The following is a 24,392-nucleotide window of genomic DNA, read 5'->3' as shown; positions in this document are numbered from 1 at the left end:
GTAACAATCTTGAAAAAATTAAGTTGATCACAATATCATGTCTTTTCAATGTATAGTTCATTAAGAAGTGTTGTGTGCCCAAACACTGGCAGTTAAGTATCATGACGTGATTAACCATATTGTACAGATTATAAACAAAATTATGGCAAAGGGATTAAACCATAGACAATTCTGTGAAGTACTTGATGATGTAAATGGCCCATATTTCGACCTTCTCATCCACAACAGAATTTGATGGCTTTCTAAAGGACAGGTGGTGAAACCATTTGCAGCCTGCTTAGAACATGTTAAAGCTTCTCTACACGGGAAGGGTTACCCCACAATTGATCTTGATGATCCTTTTTGGCTACAGAAGTTTTACATGACTGTTTCACTTTTAGAAGACATTTTGACATTTGAGCTCAGGCTTTCATTGTTTAAAAAAAAAAGAGGCATTGATAGTGCTGCACTGAATCAGTTTCCTTCTTTCAAGCAGTTTAAAATGCATTCAAACACCACAATCAATACAAAAAACAAATGAACCAATTCTGATGATGAAAGAATCTTTTTCCTTACAATTTCTGGAATTCAGGAAAGAAAAATCTACAGTTTTCTTCAACTTGAAGCCATTTGACTCTGACACATCCTATCTGAACTTCAATTCTTTCATTACCCGCTTTCAGGAATTAACCATGCGGATATTAAATTTGAACTGGCAAATCTACTGGTTCTACAGGAGAAGGATATCTGGGTATACAAATTTAAAGATCTGGAGCAGAATCTTGAGAAACTGCAAAGACACTGAACAACATTAACACAGGACTACAACTGGAAGGAAATGTAGGAACTTACAAACTTTGATGTGTGGACCTCTTTACCTGATAGTTATCATAGCTGGAAGAGGTACGTTTTTGGAATTCTGTCCGTTTTGGGTCAATATCTTTTGTTGATCAGATTTTTGTCGAGCAAGGCCAATAAGAAAAGTAAAATGCAAAGCTGTCTGAACAATGAAAGTTAGAAATCTTGCTTATCAGACTTTACAATAAAGGGATGAATTTAATTATTTAAAATACCCTAAATACCAACATGGATAAAAATGTTCGAGTCAAGCTTAATGATTACAAATTGGCTTGTGCAAGAGTTTGGGTGTGTGCATGAAGTGGCACTGCAGTGGACTGCTGGCATTTTTGTGACTGTGAATCGGACTAAGCAAGTTTGAAAATTTTATGTTATATATGTTTTTTTTTGTTTGTTTTTTCAGTTACAAAGTATAGCAATAGAAAACACATTATTAATATATAAACAAATGTGCACCAGGACACTAACATAACAGCATTCTTGGAGCATCTTCACAACTGAGTAATTAACACAGATATTATATAAAACATTCCATGCAGCAGACAGGACTTGCCCTTTTGTAATACTAACATGAGAAGGTCTGTTTTATTTTTTCTTCATGGCAGCACGTACATTATATACAAATATTTCAGACAACATAATTAAATTAAAAAAAAAAAAACGCAGAAATAAGCAACTTTTGAAATGTGACAACAAATAACAAAATGCAATAAACATTTAAATGTTATGCAAAATGTTTTTGCTGGTTGTTTCTTTATGTATTTAATTATATCTGTATTTATTTATTTCAGCGACTTCACACGCAGCATTGAATGCACTTAGAAATGAGGACTGTCGTTTTCTCCTGTCTTAGTTGAGAGGGTGGGCTCTAGAGATTACTTTGCTGAATTGTCAGCAGATCGAACATATGTTTTAGCCATCAAGTGATACGTTTGCAAAAATCAGCAACAAAAACATTATTTCATGGCACATTTCATTATTTATGCTTACATGTCATTTTGATATTATTTATTGTTACATTTCAAATTTATTAATTTCATATATGCACACGCACTGCACTGAAGAAAAAGAAAACCTGCACAGTGACAAATGAACATGCACATCTATATAGATATAACAGTAAAATTGAGACTCATCAACAATGTCACTATTCCCTGATTAGTTAAAAGCTGAAACTTGTTTAATGGTACACTTGGACTGTGGGTATCCAGTAAGAAAGGAGATTTCGATATTATCAATTTTAAGGCGTAGTTGGAAGGTAAAGTTTGGCAAAACTCAAAAAAGACCTGCTTAGCAAGTGGTGTCATTGGGTACACACAGTAGTTCTGTCAGCTTCTTCTTATTCCTAACACTGTGGTATAAAACACATACAGATTCAAAGGAAGGAGTAGTTCTGGATTATCGAGTGTGCTTATATACATATACTTCGAACAATGGTGCAAGGGAATGCAGGGTCCTGGGTGGTGAAATACCTGTAATATTGTGGAGAACTAGAATGTCCACTAGAAGGTCAGATGGTGATGTGCTGCTACAAGCAGGGAAGTGCGATTACAGACTATCAGCCCACTTCAAGCCCTGGGTACAACACAAACCAGAAGCAATGGCATACCTTGGTCAGTTTAAACAGTAGTGCAGCTCAGTAAAGGGGTCCCTTACGGACTGAACACAAAGGAGGTTGACACTGTACATGTTCATGATAGTATTTCTTTTCACCCGTTCTTTTCTGTACAATGCTTAAAACGTTTAATTCATCGCATGGTCAACATTAATGTGAAGCGTGTAAAAAACAATAATATGTTAATTAAATTGATGATTCAGTGTATACTGGTTTTAGATCTAAAACCAACCCGATCCCCCCAAAACAAAACTTTGTAATGGTACAAGAAAACAAATCTGACTAAGGATCCCAACTTTGTATAATTTGCAGCAGGGTAAAATAATATTTATACTCAAAATTCCCATTATTCCTACTAATTCCAGACAAAGGGCAGGATCCTCAGTCCAAAATCTAGCTAGATGTCACTGTTAGTCACTGCAGTCATAAAGTCAAGTCAAGGTTTATTTATAGAGCACATTTAAGGTCACAGAAGATGGTGAATTACAATAGTCAAGCTTTTTCCAAAACAAAAAAACAAAGAAAAGGCTTGATTTATAAAATAATTCTTAACTAGAAAAAACAGCTTCCTACGGCAATTTGTCTGCTTATACAGTTTAAGAGTATTGTTGAAGATAACACCCAGGCTTGCTGTAGATGTCTTGCAGTGTTAAGCTGAGAGGGCCTAAGTTAGAGACAGGCAAACAGGATGGACTAAACAGCACACTCTCAGTTTTACTTTGATTCAAGTTGAGGACATCCAGCACTTTACATCATCTAGACAAGCCAAAGGAGATCCAAACAAGTTGTTTCTAAGAGGTAGATAAATTAGGGTGTCATTTACGAAACATGTTATGCTAACGGAAAACAGAACCAAGAAGAGGCATGTATAATGAAAACAGAACTGGACTAAGTATAGTATAGTTGAGTGTCAGAAGATGTTTCACCCAAATTAACTGAAAACCTTTCAGAAAAATATGAATGAAACCAATTTAGAGGAGTCCTTGAACACCAATAACATTCTCTAGACCACAGGTGTCAAACTACAGTCCTGGAAGGCCGCAGTGGCTGCAGGTTTTCATTCTGATCACCTTCAAAATTAATGACCAGTTTTTGCTGCTAATTAACTTCTTTTGCCTTAATTTTAATTAACTTGACTCAGGCACCTTAGTTGTTCCTTTTTCCTTAATGAGCAGCCAAACAATAATGAGACACAAAACGAAACACCACGTGACCAGCTCACTGGTGCCCATCACACAAAATCTAAAATTATCTTATAAAATCCATGTTTATAAAATAAAGAAAGGTGAAGTTCTCAGTAAGGTTGATCTCTCAGGTTACCAAAACATATTGACGGTGTTCTTATCAGAAACAGAAAATCAACAGTTTTGGAAATTTCTGCTGTGGCAGAATGAGAGCAGCAACAAGCCATAGAATTAAATAACGAGTTTAATTAACAGCAAGAACTGGCTTCTCATTAAGAAACTGGTTGGAGCGAAATTGGCTGGAGTTTGACATTCCAATTTAGCTGGTCATCGGTTGGCTCGTTTCACATCTCAATTCTGTTTGGCTGCCATTTAATGAAGAAACAAAATCGATTCAGAACACTGAATCCTTAAAAACAGGGCTATTAAAATGAAGGCAAAAGAAGCTAATTAGCAGTGAAAACTGCTTGTTGATTAGGAAAAGGGTGAGAAAGAAAACTTGCAGCCACTACAGCCCTCCAGGCCTGGAGTTTGACACCCCTGCTCCAGACAATATAGTAAAATGTTGTGATCAATAGTGTCAAAAGCTGCAGTCAAATCTAAAAGCACAAGTACCCAGTTATCAACAGTTAATAAAATATTATTAAGTACATTTAAAACAGCCGTTCCAGTAGTGTGATGTTGTTTAAAACCAGATTGTAAAGTTTCATGTAAGTGATTATCCTCTAAAAATGCTTGCAATTGAACAAGTACAATTTTTTCCATGATGTTTGACATAAAAGGTAGCTGAGATATTGATCTAAAATTTCACAGTAGAGTCAGATTTTTTTTAAGAGGGGGTGCACTACAGCATGTTTAAAATAGTCTGGGACTGACGTGTCCTGAGGGAGATATTAATAATACTCATAACAAAAGACCCAAGGGTTTCAAATACCTCCTTTAACAACCGTGTAGGAATAATATTTCAAGAGGCACAGGTTATGGACTTGAGATGGCTGACCAACTGGGACAAAGCTGGAAGAGAGACAGGTGCAAATTCATGTAAAAACTGAGAACAGCTAAGGTAATTAGGCTCATTACAGGAGAGTGGTGGTAAACTACATCTGACTGTACTGACTTTGTCCACAAAGAAATGAAAAAACTTCTCACACATGGAAGTTAACAACTTGGAGAAAATGGGGCTTGGAGTATTTAATGCAGAAGTAATGACTTTAAATAGCACTTAGGGTCTATGACGATTAAATATGCTAATACCTCAGAAATATTTTGATTTTGATCCTTTAAATGCCCTCGAGTAATGAGGCAGACTATTTGTAAAATGTCAAAAGACACCTGGAGGTTGTCCTTCTTTCACCTATGCTCAGGCTTCCTACAGACCTGTCTCTGAGCACAAGTGGTATCTTTTAAACAGTGCTCTGAATTAGGCTTGGGATGAAAAATTTTTAAGTAACTTTATCTAATATTTTAGTGCAAAAAGCATTAAAATAAGTAACTAAGTTATCGGCAATATTTAGAGTGAGTGAATTTTCTAATGTGGGAGCAGCAACCCTAAATACAAAAAAAAAAAATCAAAAAAAATCAACATGATCTAGAAAGTCCTTTACTATTGACTTATCGGGAAAACAGACATGAATGTTAAAAGTCCCCAATAATAAAAAGATCGTCATATTTTGATGTAAAGAATGCCAAGAAGTCAGAGAAATCCATGCTGTGTTTAGGCAGCCTGTAAACTATAGCACACAGTTCAGGTGTAGGTCCAGAGAATTCAAACAGCTAAAAAATACATCAAAAGATACAGTCGGAGATTAAATGTATTTTTAAAAATAGCAGGAATGCCTCCACCACAACTAGAGACCCTGGGAGAATTTAAAATGTTACAACCAGGAGGAAAAGTTTAGTAAATGGGCTTAACTCACTGGTTTGTAGCAATGTCTCCATTAAAAATAAAAAAAATCCAAATTTCTATCTGTAAAAAATCCTTTATAAAAAGTCTTGTTTGCCAATGAACTGGCATTAATTCATGCCATCTTAATTGGTGCTGAAGTGCACAGGCATTGATCTTTTGCTGGGATGGTAGCATATCCCAGTGGACAGAAATGTAGCAAATTTAACCTCTGAGGGTGAAGGCTGGAGCGCAGATAATAAGTAGGGCTGGCAGGCCGATTGTGTGTGCCTGACAGAGCTGTGAGAGGATCCATCCTAACTCTAAGCTGGAGCTTCATCCAGCTGGATCTTGAGGAGGTAGTGATGACAGGAACGAATATCTTTTACTGGGATAGATGACAAAAATCCCTAAATTGCACAGCTGCACCATCCTGTTTATCCATTCTCCATCTCGGAAAAGATTTCTACCCGATAAAAACATCAGGGTGAACACGGAGACTATTAGAAGAAGTGAATAACAGAGGAGAAATGTGAAAATGTTGACCCCCAGTGATAATATTCGGGTTGAGAGAAGAGAAGCACAGTTTCAGTACATTAAGTCGATCATAGACCAAAACAGAAGTTGTAATATGGACTAACAAAAGCAGGGAAGACAGACAGAAGCTGATGGCTTGCAACCAACATTTGTGCCATTACAGAGAGAATTTCAGATCTCTTTAATATAGAGAGCTGCACTGAGTGACACAACCTGCAAAAAGAACACAGCTAGAAACGCTGGTAAGTAAAATCAGATCATATTTGAATTTAGTCCGCCACAGACAAATGTTATTTAACTGATAAAATAAAGAATTTTCAGCATAAATCTAGTCTTGTAGTGCAAGTAAAAGGTTTTTGTCGAGTTTTTGCAGACACAAAACATGTGGCAAACCCTGCTCCTTTTTTCATTCTGTGGCCGAAAAGGACAGGGAAGTTAGCAAACACAGCTTTGTTAGTTCTCTTGGCAGCAGTTTACCCACTACTAGTAAATCATTTTTCTGTTACTTGCCCCATGTGGGTGTAGGGATGGCCAAGAAAATAATTTCATTTAAACAGAATTGAGCTTTTGAACTCAAAATGTCCCCAGGAGACATTACTTTTAACACTGCCTAAATCTGAAACAAATTCCCTTGTTGGGTCATCATAATTACACAATACTCACTGTCGAGCTCACAACTGACTAACAATCTGTAAAAATAAACAATGAATAGTCCCTGATAAATCAACAGGTTTGTCTCTTAAAAAAGTGGGCTGTAAATCCAAATCTCACATCAAATTTTGCTTGTATTCAATATATAAAAAACATGTTAAGAGCGTATTTCTAATCAGCTGCTGTCACTTCAGTGCTAATGTTAGGCTGTAACAGCAGTGAGAAACAGTTGAGAAGGAGATGCAGTACTACTGTAAATATGTGCTGATATCTACATTGCATACCTTTAAGAGAATCTTGCTCAGCTCGCATGATGTCAATCAGTGAATTTTCCAGTGAGTGCATATTGAAACCATCAAATGATCTGGTACGTTCCTAAAAGGAAACAAACAAGGTGAGCAAAATTAGTAGAGTCATGGGGAAAGATGAACAGAAAATCCCAAAAAAGGTGATTCAAATGAATAGAGCCTAATATATATTTGTGGTGGACATCATTCAATATGATAATACTTAAAAACAACAGTCACTCATTAAGACAAGTCAGTTTACACATTTAACAATAAACTAAAGGACACTGAGTGATCTGAATAAAGTGTGCAGTATGTGTCCTAAATGAAAAAATCTCAGAAGACTCACACTCAACCCTAGAGTGTTTACAGCCATGTCTTAATCATAGTTCAGAGTTTCATGTCTTCTTTCTGCTTCAGCACACACTGCAAAACTTGCAGAACGTTTCTGAAATAAAAGGAGACAGCTTGTGTTTTTATGTTTCCAACGAATACTGTACACCTAAGATGTGTGAGTTTTATATACGGCAGATTAACAATTTTCTAAAATAAGCCTGCCAATATTCTGTTCTACCATAAAAGTAATAAATTATGTTTTAAGAATCACCTGAACTAGAAAAGTGAGAAAGAAAATTAGGTGGGTAAGGTTGCCTGATGAGGATTATGTGCAGAAGAAAATGAGCAAAATAAACCTTTTTAAGATGCATTGTAATTTGATTTCCTTTCAGCTTTTAAAGCAATTGAGGAATAATTAGGAGAAAAAAATCCTTAATTCTCAATAATTTATATAAATTATAGAGATATAAATCTTATGGGCTTACATCTACATCTTTTCTGAATTCTTGTTAATATGTCACACGTTACTGGGTACTCCTAAACCTCCGATTATAAAATTATGAGGAGGAAAAGAATAAGCTTTTGAGATTCATCTAATAACGCACTACCAAAATCCCACTCATTAAAGCCATTCTTTTTTTTCCTTTACAAATTCATTTGGAGGTGGAAATGTCCCATAAGCAACAAGTACTTTAAGGACTTTTATTTAAGGAATGTGAAGAAAAAATAAATAGAAGTGGATGAACACGCAATTACTTGAGATTACAAACATATTTTGCATATCCGAGTCACCATGTAGCACTCACTCATTAAGCTGCACTGTTAAGATTTATTTCTGATTGATTCTTAACTACTGTCAGAACTGCAATGTCTTGCTTTTTCTGGTGCCAAGGACTATATATCAGTGGGCCATGGTAAGAAGGAGTACTCCAAGTGCTATAGGTCTGTGTGGATTATACAATTATGCTGGTAGCACAGAGCACAGGGGAGCACAGAGAAGGAAAAAAAGCCTAGCTGGGATTAAAGATTTTTAGAAAAACACAAACATACACTCAATCACACAGGGACAAGTTACCTAAATATGTGTTTTTGGGATGCAGACAAAGATCTCAAAGGAAGCTTATTCATACTAAACACCAGACCTGTTTATCAAATCATTTTTTTTCTTTAAAGTGTTTTCTGTCTATTTGAAGGAGAGGTCCCACAGTAAATGTTTTTACCTCCATGACTCTTTGTGGAAAAGGGAATCTCAAAAAGCTAGTCAATGGAGGAAAGTCTTTTCAGCACCTGGCATACCAACTAGCCAGTCTCTTCAGACTCCACTCTCAGGTCATGGCAACTCCTCAAGGTTCAGTAGCATAGTTCAAAATTTGTCGTTTTAAGTTAACAGGCTGCATACTAATAGCTTCCAAAATACCAAATTTAAAACAGACCCAGCGAACTATTCTGGAGCAATACTAATTTTGTGGTGTCTAGACATCAAAAACTAGCATTGCTTTCTCAGTTTTCAACTGAAAGGTTTAACTAAAAAAAAGTATTAACAGATTTAGGCAGGCATGAAATATTACAGGAGAAAAGGCAAGACAGAAAATACTGCAAATACAATTGAGAAGGGATAGGAATTAGCCTCTGGGAGTCTAATACTCAAGATCGGACATGAACCACACTGTAACCTGCATTTTAAAATACATACAAATGGGTACGAACTAACAATATTCAAAAAGAAGAAAATAATGCATAATGTTCATAAGAAGAAATACAAGATATTTACATAGATTAATAAAGTTAATCAAAATGTGATGTTATTCAAAATATTGCGAATAACTTTAGGACTTTATTGCATATTATCTACAACCATTGTTGTTACAAAAATGTTATTAAATGTGTTAAATATTAATATTCAAGTTTTTAATAGTTAAAGTAGCACCATCTTTAAAATAATTGCTGTTAATTTATAATAAAAAATGTTAACAGTTCAAATTTGGATTACATCTATATATCAGGAAAATATATGAATCACTTAAGAATATATTATATTTATACATTCTGTACAGTCATCGTCTCTACTAGTAGTATGCTAAACAAAAAAAACTGAACATCAGTTTCTCATAACATTTGTGTATGGCTGATGTTGGGAGAGTTCCTCTCCAGTATTTAGGTATACACAGAGGCACAGCAAATTAGAAGTACCTCACCCAAAGAAAGCAACTGCCCTATAGCAAGTAAAAAAAGCAATGCATTTCAGGATGCACTACATGAAGCCAAATTTTCAAATGAGCAATGTAAATTCCAAGCAAGTGCTATTGGTCAGTTTTTCAATAAATAAAACAGATCCCTAGAGATAATTCACAATTTATCCTGATTAACAATGGATCTATCTAACAATGTATTATCTCTCCATCCTATAATGAAATTTTCCTACTGCATTTCCAGATCACAGCGAGTAAGAAACTCTTTGGTCAGCAGAATTCATTCTAACAATCAAACTAGCCTGACATGCCTGTTTCTGAGACATGGTGGAATAACAGTAATTTTAAGGTGGCCTGGATAAAGAGTATGTAGGCAAGAGTGGCCTACAATGAACTGACATACGGTCCAGTGTCAGATCATCGTATGTGTTCTATGCTGCTGAAACAAGACTCCAACCTTGCCAAAATACTATAAAAATATCAAACAAGGAGAAAACAAATGAATGGATTTAACATACAAGCATACTTTTAGAGCCCTCTGTGTCAAATTTTACCAGAGTTGACTGTAAGCATCCAGCACATCACTTAATGTGATGCTTTAGGCAAATCTTCACTAGATTCCCCCACACCCTAAAATCTTCAAAAAATGAAACAAGTTTACAAAATGTGCCCTCATAGCAAACTGCAGATGTTCTCTTCTTTTATTGTCCCACAACAGACTACTAATATATTACGCTATATACAGCAAACACACTATGTATCAGAAACCTGAATAAAATCCAATTATGATTGAAGCCTAGTTTACTTTTATTTGTGCAAATATATATTGAATTTTCAGGTGAAACACATTCAAGCACAATATATATGCAGTCATATTTTAACTGACATATATCCTTCAGAAGAAATGTTCTTTTATATTTCCTTATTCCTTCCATATGTGTCTCACATTCAAGCAATAAATATGCAGTTTGTCTTTAATGATTAAACGATCGATCAAGAATAGGCTTTCCTGTCAGTTCTGTAGCTCCTTACATCAGAAAGTCCTATCATAGTTGTGCACACATATATAGTAAAATGGCCATTTTAACTTCACTGTTCTAATACATACTAGTGTAATATGCAGTGAGTCATTGTACCTGTAACTAATCTCATTGCTTTATAAGCTCAACATTTTCTTCTCTTACTCTGTATTTAGAAAAGTGCAGTAGTGCGAGATTTATTTTTTTAAACAATTAAAGGTTTAACGTCACAAATTTCAAAACTGTGTTTTGATAATTTTATTTGAATGTAGCAAGCTATGTTAAATGGTAGTTTTTTTTTCATGTCTTGCTGTAATTCGTCATCATTATCAAATTCCATGTGTTCTGATTCTTTAAGCTATTATTTACTAGCAGACACGCTAGAATTAGTTCCAGCCTTTCAGTATTCAGGGTCATTTACCAATGGTGTCTACTCTGCTCATTGTTAATTATCATTATTAAGATATAATTAGTGGGGCAAACTCAGCAGTACAAAGTGAATTAATAGATATTTAACTAAAAAGATCTAAGAACTTGGCAAAAATACAGATGTTTCACAATTTCTTATAGATGTAATACTTACTTGTCTTCTCTAAATGCCGTATATGAGAAGAAAAAAAAGACCACCTAATTAAACAGTGAAATCTATTAGAGGAAAAACAACTCATTGATAGTAAAACTGGTTGGAACAAAACCCTGCAGCCACAGAGGTGAACCACAACTGAACTTGGAAACCACTGTGATAGTGATGAGCGTAAAAAAACAAACAGAGGACACAGCTGCGTGACAAGCCCTGTTCATTTTTAGGATGCTTGATGCGTTTCACAGGTTTAAAGAGTGAAGCTTTTAACAACTCCTTGAGTTTTTACTCAGATTTGCAAATTCATACTCTTTGAAGTCTGATTATGTATACAGTGTAGCCAAATGGAAAATTGATCTTTACTTTTTAATTTTTATTTGAAGAAAATAATACAAGGTCTGTTGAGTACTTACAGAAATAAACAAAAACCTGAATAAACCAAGTATTAAAAATACAGTTAAGAACTGTGCGTTTCTTGCAACACAGTTGACGCACACAGACTTCAGTGGGGCTCACTCCCGGATTCACTTCCCGCCTTCCCAGCATCCTGGCCCACATTCATTCACAACATAGTCGGCTCTCTCAAGCCTCAGCTTTGAAAAGAACTGTTGGGAGCATGCCAAATAAGCACTGAAAGGAAGAGCAGCAGCGAGTACAAGGAGCCAGTCTCTATCCATAGTCACAGAGGACAATTCTGGCAACAGTTAAAACACACTGTTGCATATATAAATAGTTCTCAAACACACATACACAGAGCAATTTTCCCAATTATACAAAACTAAAAACTGAGGCTTTTTGAGGTTGTAATTTTAAATATAAAAACAAAAAGGCTGCATATTACTAGACAAAATTAAATATGATATAGAAACATTAAAAGCTGTCATTGAACACAAATAGCTTCTCTTTTTTATGTAAATACTGAAGAGCTGCTACATTTAAATTAATTCTTCAAAAAGAATGCACTTTACAGTGCGTCTTGGTGTGGAGATGGTGGTGATGAAAAAAAATAAATAAAAGTAATCTATAAAAGGTACAGACTGTGACCTTCCTTGTTTTGTTTTATTTTTTAGCTTGTGTTGCAAGTTAATAATATCATCCTGCCTATGTACATTAAAAAATAAAATTCATGCATGAAGTGATTCATTGCATATACACTAGAATAAACACAAACAGGATATAAGGAGAAGGCAATGACTACAAAATAAGTGTAGAACAAATTAAGGAATTCCAGGAACATCATGCAACAGAGAGAAGCAGCATTTTCAGTCTTGATGTAACTGCTAGAAATGCAAACAACTGCAAAGAAAGCACAAGCTTATGACATGTGAACTTCATGTGGGACAGTAAAGGAGAAAAGAAAGTCATAATTATGGAGCAGCTATGGGCTTGACTCACATCACAACCTCATACTGTGCTTTCTTCTCATACTTTGTTCACTTAACAGTGTAATTATGACATTTAAAAGCCAAGCCTGCTCAAAGAGGTGGATCAGGAAAAAAACAGCAAAATCAGATTGCTATGATTGTTTCAATCCAAGTCATATGAGGAGAGTTTAAAGTTGAAGGTCAATATGAAAGCAAACAAGTTAGTAGTCTGACTCTAATCATGTGAAAATTAAGCCAGTACTAACAAAGAAGTGTGCTAGAGGCCAAGATACAGCCTGAATCAGCACCTAACAGAGACTACTGCCAGAGGGGGAGGGGCAATAAAACAACACATGCACGTACACACACACACCATTTCACAGTGGAATTTGAGCACAAGCATTTCAAGATCCTGTTAACTAGGTCACCATAATGTAAATTCAGCACTTCTCTGCAAAAGGCAGGACAGAACCTCCATATCTACAGTCTCCATATGGATAGCAGAAGGGGGTGGCGTGCACCACAGGCAGGCCTTGTCTGTTGTAGTTAACACTGTAGATAAAGTGGGCGGCTACAAAAAAAAATGTTGAAAACACTAACCTGCAGGCTTCATAAACTCTGCTTATTACATTAATGGGTTAAGCTGATAAGAAAAATTAAAAAAGAAAGAACATCTAGGAAAAAAAAAATAATATATATATATATACACACACACATATACATACACACACACACACATACATACATATATATATATACACACATAGTTAGGTCCATGAATATTTGGACAGACAACTTTTATTGTAATTTTGGTTCTGTACATTACCATAATGAATTTTAAATGAAACAACCCAGATGCAGTTGAAGTTCAGACTTTCAGCTTTAATTCAGTGGGGTGAACAGAAAGATTGCATAAAAATGTGAGGCAACTAAAGCATTTTTTTTTAAACACAATCCCTTCATTTCAGGGGCTCAAAAGTTGGACAATTGACTGAAAGGCTATTTTATGGGCAGGTGTGGCCAAGTCCGTCGTTATGTCTTATCAATTAAGCAGATAAAAGGCTTGGAGTTGATTTGAGGTGTGGTGCTTGCATGTGGAAGATTTTGCTGTGAACAGACAACATGCAGTCAAAGGAGCTCTCCATACAGGTGAAAGAAGCCATCCTTAAGCTGCGAAAACAGAAAAAACATATCCGACAAATTGCTACAATATTACGAGTGGCAAAATCTACAGTTTTGTACATCCTGAGAAAAAAAGCAAGCACTGGTGAACTCAGCAACGCAAAAAGACCTGGACGTCCAAGGAAGACAACAGTGGTGGATGATCGCAGAATCATTTCGATGGTAAAGAGAAACCCCTTCACAACAGCCAACCAAGTGAACAACACTCTCCAGGGGGGTAGGCGTATCGATATCCAAGTCTACCATAAAGAGAAGACTGCATGAAAGTAAATACAGAGGGTGCACTGCAAGGTGCAAGCCACTCATTAGCCTCAAGAATAGAAAGGCTAGATTGTACTTTGCTAAAGAACATCTAAAAAAGCCAGCACGGTTCTGGAAAAACATTCTTTGGACAGATGAAATCAAGATCAACCTCTACTAGAATGATGGCAAGAAAAAAGTATGGAGAAGGCTTGGAACAGCTAATTATCCAAAGCATACCACATCATCTGTAAAACACAGTGGAGGCAGTGTGATGGCTTAGGCGTGCATGGCTGCCAGTGGCACTGGGACACCAGTGTTTATTGATGATGTGACACAGGACAGAAGCAGCCGAATGAATTGAGGTGTTCAGAGACATACTGTCTGCTCAAATCCAACTAAATGTAGTCAAATTGATTGGGCAGCGTTTCATTGATACAGATGGACAATGACCCAAAACATACAGCCAAAGCAACCCAGGAGTTTATTAAAGCAAAGATGTGGAAAATTCTTGAATGACCAAGTCACCTGATCTTAACCCAATTGACCATGCATTTCACTTGTTGAAGACTAAACTTTGGACAGAAAGGCCCACAAACAAACAACAACTGAAAGCCACTGCAGTAAAGGCCTGGCAGAGCATTAAAAAGGAGGAAACCCAGCATCTGGTGATGTCAATGAGTTCCAGACTTCAGGCTGTCATTGCCAGCAAAGGGTTTTCAACCAGGTATTAGAAATAAACATTTTATTTCCAGTTATTTAATTTGTCCAATTACTTTTGAGCCCCTGAAATAAAGGGATTGTGTTAAAAAAATGCTGAAAGTCTGCACTTTAACTGCATCGGAGTTGTTTCATTTAAAATTCATTATGATAATGTACAGAACCAAAATTAGAAAAAAGTTGTCTCTGTCCAAATATTTATGGACCCAACTCTGTGTGTGTGTATGTGTATGTGTATATATATATATATATATATATATATATATATATATATGGCGCAGTGGTAGTGCTGCTGATTTGTAGTAAGGAGACTGTGGAAGATTGTGGGTTCGCTTCCCGGCTCCTCCCTGTGTGGATAGTGCTTTGAGTACTGATACTGTAAATAAAGGACTGTTCTTATGCAAACGAAGATGAGATGGTCAGGGATAGAATAGTGTTTGGCACAAACTCAGCGAAAGTGTGAGAGAAACTTTTAAGTGCCAGGTCTGAGCTAACATTAAATAAAGACGTGGGCATCGCAATAATGGAACGAGATAGCAAAGCACAGCTGAGAATCTTCGATGCATGTACTCAGAGCGGCTCACGTGAACTGACTGTGAACGCAGTACGCACACAAAAAGCAAGAGCTCCAAAGAGCGCTGAGCAAAAAACACATTACACAATTGAGAAGGAAGCAAAAGAATATGAAGCGTGTAATGCATACAAGCATATTCATAAGTGCAGGTACTGCGGAAACAAAGCACACGGTGGAAAAAGTCAATGTCCAGCTAAAGGAAGACAGTGTAAAAAATGTGGTAAATTGAACCACTTCGCTAAAGTTTGCAGGACTGGGAAAGGTAAACCCGTGCATGCAGTGTGTGATGTCTCACATAAAGAGGAAGACGAGCTGTTTATTGATGCAGTAAGAAAGGAACAACCCTTTGAATCTGAACAAACCTTTGTAGACATATCAATAGGAAAGCAAGGTGTAAAGCTTAAGTTTAAATTCAGTTCATAGACACGCTGATGCTAAATATTCGCAGGCAAAATGACAACTTGATACCAGGAATGCCTGTTAAACATCTTAGATTCACGAGTACCGCTTTGGGTAGTGAACGCTCACGTATGTGGATTTCACTTTCACCAAACAACAAATCTTTTATTTCTCATGGATAGGCCTCTTCATTAGGAAGAAACACTACTTTTACCTGAAGGCAACACGAATTAGATGATCTACAAGTCTCTGAGTTTAAACCCAAACAATATCTACATACTTCAGTCATTTTGATTCCATTTTTGGAAATACATTGTGACAACACAACGTATAAATGCTCGTGAGCGAATATTGTTTCTTTCTCTCTACACGAACTGTGTCTGACAATACCATTCACACCATGTACATGGTTGTAAATGTTTTGGATGTGGGCAGGACTTTTCCAAATCTCTTTGCATAAGCTCTTGTCTTGCGGGGCTTGAAATTTTCTCTCGCGGGATTTCACTGTCACCAAGCAACAAATCTTTTCATTCTTATGGATAGGCCTCTTCATTTGGAAGAAACACTACTTTTCCCTGATGGCAAAACAAATTAGACGATCTACAAGTCTCCAACTTAAAGTTTAAATCTGAACAATATATTCGATCTCTTTTTGCTGCTCCGCTGTTTCATCGAGTAATAATTTCTGTTTGCTTGCGCTAATGCGATCTTTACTATAATTTTTTTGAGACTTTCAAATTTTTGTACTTCCATTATCTCTAACCTGCTCTGCATGTGTATCGCGCCAGCGTTTTGGAATTCTTTTTGAAGTTCTACTTTGTCATCTACTCTGTGTTTTACTTCCTGCCCTCGGCATGGTTAAATCTCTTGGCACAAAGTCTCGTCTCGCGGGACGTGAAAGTGCCTCTCTGAGAAAGTCACATCTCGTCTCTCACTATACATATGTTAATATATGTATAGATATGTATATATCTTACACTGAGTACAAAAAAAAAGACGGAGTTCCTAGAAACTATTGAAATTGTCAGAAAAAAAAATTGAAATGCAGAGTTGGTTTCATTTTGCGGTTGTGCTTGCCCCCCCTTATCTATCAGCGGCTAAGTGAGTTTCTCCGTCCTCGGAGGTTTTGTTTTGCCAATGTACTCGCCTCGCTTGTGTATTAGCAGCTAAGTGAGTTTGTCTTTCATTGGCAGTTTCACTTTCACAATGGAGTCGCTTTCTTTCACCTTCATGCCGTAGCCTCGTACTTCTTTCTTCTTCTGATTTGTTAACTTGGGGCCGCCTTGCCAGCTCTTTGAGCTTCATGCTATAGCCTCGCACTTCCGAGATGGACAGACGGACAGACACTTCCATATTTAGACATTTATATACAAGATACACATATACATCTATGTATTCATACCAAGTCAACTTTTGGGTAAATGGAATAAAATATGCAATAAAAATATGCATAAAACAAAGTAATCAATTCAAAATAATAAATAAAAATGAAAGGAATTAAATGTAAATAAACTATATATTATGTGAAAAAGTCAGCACTTTTTTTTTTTTTAACATTAGGGACAAAAAACATTTGATCATCATTTCAGCAACATTAACAGATAAAGGTGATCTAAATTTTAAACAGCAACATTTTTAAAAACTCACTCATTTTCTGGGTAGGCAAAAGTTAGTACAATGCTACATTTACCATTTTATTCAATGCCTAAAATGAGAAACGGCAGCACCCAAACAGGTACACATGATTAGACCATTAGATAGTAACTTGGAAGGACCCACCTTACATGAGCACCAGAAACTTGTGGCAGGTTTTTTTTTCCTCTCATAATAAACAATTTATTGAATAAATTATTAAAAAGAAAATCATCAATGTAATTTGTTAAATTGATTACCTTTATCTTTCAATAATGTTGAAATAAGTATCAAATAACCATAGATGTAAACCAAAGAACTCACAGTTTTTCATTGGCCACACTTACTTTTTCACAACACTATAAACAAATGTATCAATTTTTAATCATTCTAGTCTGTTCATATTGTATTTTTTAGGTAATCAGTCAGAAAAGTCAGGTTCAGCTCACTATTTTTTGCAGTATACATGAGTATGGGTCATTAGAAATCAGCTGCATTACTTGTGTGCATACATCCAGACAAAGACTAAAAGAAATAAAATTTACTATAAATCTATGACCCATGCCTCAATAGTCAACTCTTTTCAAAAGAAAAAGAAGATTCAAAACAAGGGACCTACCCTTTTTCTCCCCCCCAAGTTAACCAACAAGGCACTAGACAACAGCATTTTACTTTCCTTCATCTAAAGTGCTGGTCATTCAGTATAATCAGATCAGTACTCTTGGCCATTATGCCTTGTGCAAGAAGTTCAGAAACAAAACACAAGCCAAAGTCCATTCTTTTACAGAAAGACTAACTACCACTGGGCTAGAGTAATGAAGTATTACCACTTGTTAATGTGTATTTATTGCAACACCTTTCATTATTAATATTGTTATAAAGGATTTTGAAAAAGAATTCATGAAATGTGTCCTGCCTAACCACAATATGAGGCCAAGTCATTACAGTCTGAAGCAGTGTTCATGAACGAAGCAAGGAGGAATTTGGAAAATTACAAACAATTTTGACTCTGGCCTTGTGCTTTACTAGCATGTGAAGTAATAACACAAATTACAAAGTTTTCAATTGAAAACATACAATAAAATGTTTAATTTTATTCTATACATTTGTATTTATTCCTTTATGTATTGTTTTCTGATAACTGTTTTATGGTGCAATTGTATTCATTTTATCATTAACATTTTATACACATTCTTTAATTGTTGCCTTTCTGTGTTTTACAATTTAGTTACTCATTATCCATATTTGTTTTTTTTCTTATCCAAGATTGCCAGTGTTGAAACCTTCATGTTTATATTGTTTATACTTTATTATTTTTTCAATCATTTTAATGTCATATGTATAACATAATGAAATGTTTGCTTTCATTCTCCCCCACCAATTAAAACGAATCTTCAAAAGAAATACTAAAAGCAGGTAAACATTTCAGACATTCATTAGATTAAAGATAACAAATTAGAAATGTACACATAATTACGGCATGTTACAATGATGGAGTGGTTAGCTCTGCTACCTAAATACCGATACTGAGGCAAAATCCCATACAAGTTCACTGTGTGCGTTGTGTTTGTACATTCTCCTTGCGTACGAGTTTTCTGCCAACTTCCTCAAAGTTATGTACAGTAATCACCATAAATAAGTACACCCTAAAAGATTTTCCACAAAATCATATCTCTCTCTTTAGAGTTAATACTTACACATCAGTGTTTTGCGGTAAGAGTTGAGGAAAATTAATATGCAGATTCAATACAGTTTGCTAAAGCAGTAGAAACCCAACTGGTGTGACTGTTTCTAATGGTACAATATGACATACGCAGGAGTGTCATGCAAACGTGTCATCCACGAAGGAATCTACTGCTAAAGCCCATGCACAAAAAAAAAACATTTAGCATTTGCCAGGGACCATGTTGAAAAACGTGAAGGCTATTGGGACTCTGGAGTAATAAGATAAAGATAAATCTTTTTAGAACAGTTGGCATCCAAAATGCATTAACGTTACTAGGACGTGGAGTACAATGAAATATGTATAGTACCCACAGTAAAGCTTGGTTGTGGAAGTGTTCGAGTACTGAATTGCACTTCATTGATGGCTTCATCAATTCACAGATGTACTGTGAAATACTGAAGGAGAACATTCTACCATCTCTCCGTGCCCTGGGTCGCCGGGCACTCTTTCAACATGATAATGACCCAAAAATGCACCCAAAGCCACTGCTGCTTTTAAAAGAAAGAACGGGGTGAAAGAGATTCAGTGGCCAAGCATCTCACCTGACCTCAACGCAAAAAAAAAAACACCTGTAGTGGCAGGTTGAGTATCATTCTCCATCCTGCATCCAGGCTCTGCAAGAACTTGTTCTCCAAGAATTGAGAAAGAAAGAAATGGTGGTATGATGTCAGCTTATTCATTCCATTTCTACAAGCACAGGTGCTGTTAAAAATCATGGAGGTCACACAAAATAATAAATATGGTGGAACTTGCTGTAGGGTGTATTCATTTGCAGAACACCTCATTTGAATAGAATTAAATTATTTTGTTATCCTAATGATGTTGGTGACCAAGCTTTTAAGTTGTTAATAAAACAAATGTTCAATAAAAATCACTTTTGTCAAAATTCTGCTAATTGTTCAGGTGCTCACTAAAAAAAATTAAATCTTAATTTTTAAAGGGTGCTTACATATTCATACAAGTACTGTAGATAAGGTTAATTGGCTACTGTAAATTGTCATGAGAGAGTGCTGGTGTGTAGATGAATGTTTCTGTGGGCCCTGTAATAGACTGCTGCCCTCCTTCCAGTTATATTTCCTACCTTGTACTTTTAACTCCGAGCACTGATTAGACAGGTAAAAATCAAAAGGAGCATTAATGTGTTCAGACAGACCAGAACACAACTTCCAACACACATCACATCATGACTTAAAAATAAACATAAAATATCTGCTAACGTTTTGACTAGATTACTTAACAAACAACTTCAAAATTAAAATCATAACCTCACATGGATATTAGCTACACAAAAAGCATTTCTAAGCGTGTTGAGGTTATGACTTCATATTCCAAGATACTGTATGTTGCAAAAAAAAGTAACATTCCTGCATCTGATCCTTCACCATTTTCATGTAAAGCAGTGAAATTAAAAAAAAAAAAAAAAAGTGTTGCCATGTCAAAGCAATGGAGATGCATTCTAAGATCCTGCAAAGAGGTCTTTATTTAATGTACATTAGAAGTAAAGGTAAACCATTTTTGCAATTCTGAGGCCGAGAATCCCAAATTCAACAGACACTCTGATTTTGAATCCATACATTTGCATAGTCAGAAGCAAATCTGCCTTTAAATAAAGCATGTATGCCTCATTTAACTTTAGTTAAAAATGTGTACATGCTTGATCCTACTTTCAACTTCAGCATACACAACTTAACAGAGCCACTTTATTCCTCTATTTTTTTTTAAAAATTCGTTTTCATCTAAAGAGTTCAGTCTTGTTTCTTTAAATGTTGATAAGTAAATAGCAGCCATAGGAGCAACAAGCCAAAAGAGGGGCAGATTACTCAGTAACACTTAAAATATACCTAACCATATCTTAAATATATACCTTAAATATATTAATTAGCGATTTAAAAATAATGCAAACCAGTAAATCAACAAATTAATCCATTTAAGCATAGTATATACATATTTTAGATCAATTACTTACACAATTAAGCTTATACTGTACATTTGGGCATCTTTTGAGTGATCCAATAAATTAAAATGTTCGGAAATAATGCAGCTGTTTAAGACAAAAATTAATCTCTAAATACAAAATTAGGTTGAAACAAAATTCTGCAGGTATTTTATAAAAACACCTATAAGGATTTAACAGCCTTTATGGAATCAACATAGTACAACTACAGTGTCTTTTAAAACACTGTCTAAAGCTACAGTTTGTGCATGACGTGAAAAAGATGAAAGCTTTCTGCTTTATGTCACAGCAATGTGTACTCCTTTTAAGGTCTTCCTCTCTTGTACGCTGTTTTATTAAGCAAACATAAGGCAGTTGTTTTGTGCTTTCTTCACACGTAAGTCTAATCCACATAGAACATATAGCAAACTTCTCAGAGGACTGATATACAGCACTACTACTTTGGAATGGATATTAAATGGAGGGAGTCTAGTTGTCAATAATTTCTTAACAAGGTCTGCTGTGTATGTTTCATTAGTAGTTTCAATTGTCACAAAAGCCTAAGACTAATGTACTAATCAGGAATTCAGCTGAATTATCATTATAATATACATCATTAAAGCTTATTTCTAAAGACTGAATTCAGCTAGTTGGCAATATTTTGCAAAGTTTTAAAGCATGCTGATGGTGACTTTTTGTCACTGATTCACTTAAACTGCTCTACGGGGAAATAATAGGTGTTCACAAACACACTTTTAAGTTGAATTGAAATGAAAATTTTATAGCTGTGCTACAGAGTGTCTTACTGTTATAGCCACAACAAAGCAGTAACAGCAGCAGAGCACATACGTACACACACAGTACATATTCTTCAACATCACTAAAGCATTCAGTACAACAACTACATAACCCAAAACGTATATACAGTAAAACACATAGAAACACATGCAGTACACCGATAAGTATATGTATACATTTTCAAACTCGCTTAAATCCAGTTTAGAATCACTAAGCACAAGGTAGGAAACAATCCTGGACAGGATGCTATTCCAGCACTGGGCCTACTTATTGACAGAACCACACGAACATTCTTCACATGGAGCTAATTTGGAATCAACCATCAATTTAACCGTCATGTCATTTGGGATGTACAGGAAAAATCTGAGTACCCTAAGAAAAACCTAACAGAGACAATGAAAGAATGTACAAACTTCACACAGACAATAACTTGGCATGGGATTCAAATCCATGATGCTGGATCTGTGAGACAGTTGTACAACCCACCGCACCACCAAAACAAAACACATTATGGACAGGTTTGACAACAATTATCACTTTCCTGAACAACCAATCCCATTTTTAGCTTCAAGCAAGAGGTTAGCAATCAGTAACCAGAACATTTGAACAAATTAACACGCAATCAATGACAGCCTGTACATGCAAATTATTGCACCACTTGTAACTGTTGCGTTGTTTATCATAAAAGTTATTCATGACTGAACAACAATGTTGCCTCATGCAAACAGCATTTAATCTAATATTTTGTAGCTGCTGATTAATTTTCTTCAGCCATGAAACAGCAAACTTCACATTATTAACCAGTCACCTTATCCACATGCTGAAATGGCTCAGAACTTGGAAAGTAATTCTTCTCTCCTTCCTCTTCTGCATGCTTCTTGACTGCTGCAATATTATTACATGCACCTATAAGTCAGTTTTGATACAGTTATGCACAGGGGCGTCAAAGTGGAGTATAACACACATTTGTTGACCTCTGGATAAGTCTTCATTCAGTAAGTTAAAAATCACCACCTGCTCTCAAAAGCAGGCCCTTATGTTTTCTAACTACACTGAGATCTCTCCTCTCTGTCCTGTAAGGCAGACTGGATTGGGTGGCATTTCTAAACAGGATTTCTCTCTCCGTTCCTGCCTAAATGAGTAGAATAAAAGCGTGAAGTGAGAGGCAAACCTTTACCTAGTGGGAAAAAAAGGAACCATCAACTGGGGGGCTGGCAAAACTCCTAATCAGCTGCTTGCAGTGGGGCTAACCTGGTAAACCAAAGACAACGAGCTAGACACATAGTATTAACTGTTGAGGAAAATGGAGGACATATTTATTACATTCTTAGTTACAAAGCAGATAATCTACACTTTTATTAACAACTGGAAAAAAAACCCACTTAGGTATGACTACTGTGGGCTGTCAAGTCAAATGTCGATCTTTGAATAATTTAAATGTATTACAGGAAAAAAAAAATCTTATTTGAATGCTAAAACTGGTAACAGTACATTTTTCCTTGCACTACTTTCCACATTGTGGGACTCTATACATGCTAATTCTTTTTTGCACATCCCCTACAAAGTGAATATGAACCTATTTGCATTTCTCAATTGTTAGCTTGTGGAGTCAAAGTAAAAGAGACAGCCTTCTACCTCTTAAACACGACTATTCACACAGCACTTGCAGGCAGATTTTTCTACTCGTGCTGCTTTGCTCTAGGCTAACGGCATTGTGAAAGTCACTCTTGCACTTGGGAACTCCGATTTACTGCCATCTTATGCCATAACTGTTAAACATTTGAGTATTCAAACAATGTCTTGTTTTCCCCATCAAACATAACGTGAAATAATTGCTCTGTTTCTGATATTTCGTATGTTTTCATAACACCATGTTTTAAAGGGTATTTTTGGCAGTTCATATTTTAACTACCTTTCCAAATATTCAGTTTTGCACACAGTCTGCATTGCCTAAAGTAACAAGGTGCAATATTGGTTTCATTCAGCTGTAAAGGGAAAAGGTCAGTCACTTTGTTAGTTTCATAAGTCAAGTCCTCAGCCACCTGCTTCCACACACTGCACTCAACTGGCATTACAGAAGAGTTCAGCATGTTCTTTTGTATTTTTATTTATTTATCTTTTCATTTAGCCACAGAACTAACTATGAACTATATTTCATCTAATTTACTCTACGTCACATGAATGAAATATGTCTTGAAAACAAAGCTGCTAAGATGGTGGGTTAGCAAGTACCAGGGTTTGATTGCTCATACTCACTAAACCAGCAGAAAGGATAGCAGCAGTATGATAAATGATGGTATTAAATATGCTTTAGCATTAATGAGCGATATTATATGCCTTTCTTATGGAGAACTACTGGATTACATCATTTCATATTCGCAGTGGACCTTTTGTTTGTGAAGGAAGCGCTGTATTTTCCCCATGTTTGTTTTTTAAAAGAACACCAAACAAGTCACAAGCTCTTTGTGCTTTACAGACAAGCTGCAACCAAAAAAAAAAACAAAAACACTGATAAGAAACCTGTCAAAAAATTATATAAACATACCATACTAGCCAAACCCGCGGCGTACCATACACTGCATAATCAGGCCGGTTTTTTAATGATTTTTAAGCACAGGGAGAAAATTAACATTTGAAAAATCGGTAATGTAATAAATCAGCAAGAAAAGCAACATTGTAATAATGCACGGAACGAACCAACACACAA

The 24,392-nt window shown here is 35.8% G+C and overlaps 1 protein-coding gene across 2 annotated transcripts in view; it reads right to left on the bottom strand.

Moving 5' to 3' along the window:
* The window catches only part of cpeb4b (cytoplasmic polyadenylation element binding protein 4b), an 80,440-nt gene that overhangs the window by 40,283 nt on the left and 15,765 nt on the right, over positions 1-24,392 (bottom strand). For both annotated transcript variants that reach the window (XM_039775859.1, XM_039775858.1), the window contains one exon: positions 6,991-7,081. In XM_039775859.1, coding sequence (XP_039631793.1) covers positions 6,991-7,081 — 91 coding nt within the window. The remainder of the gene's footprint in view (positions 1-6,990; positions 7,082-24,392) is intronic.

The sequence above is a fragment of the Polypterus senegalus genome, chromosome 13, assembly GCF_016835505.1.
Source record: "Polypterus senegalus isolate Bchr_013 chromosome 13, ASM1683550v1, whole genome shotgun sequence".
NCBI lineage: Eukaryota > Metazoa > Chordata > Cladistia > Polypteriformes > Polypteridae > Polypterus > Polypterus senegalus.
This window is presented reverse-complemented; position numbering and strand designations above follow the sequence as displayed.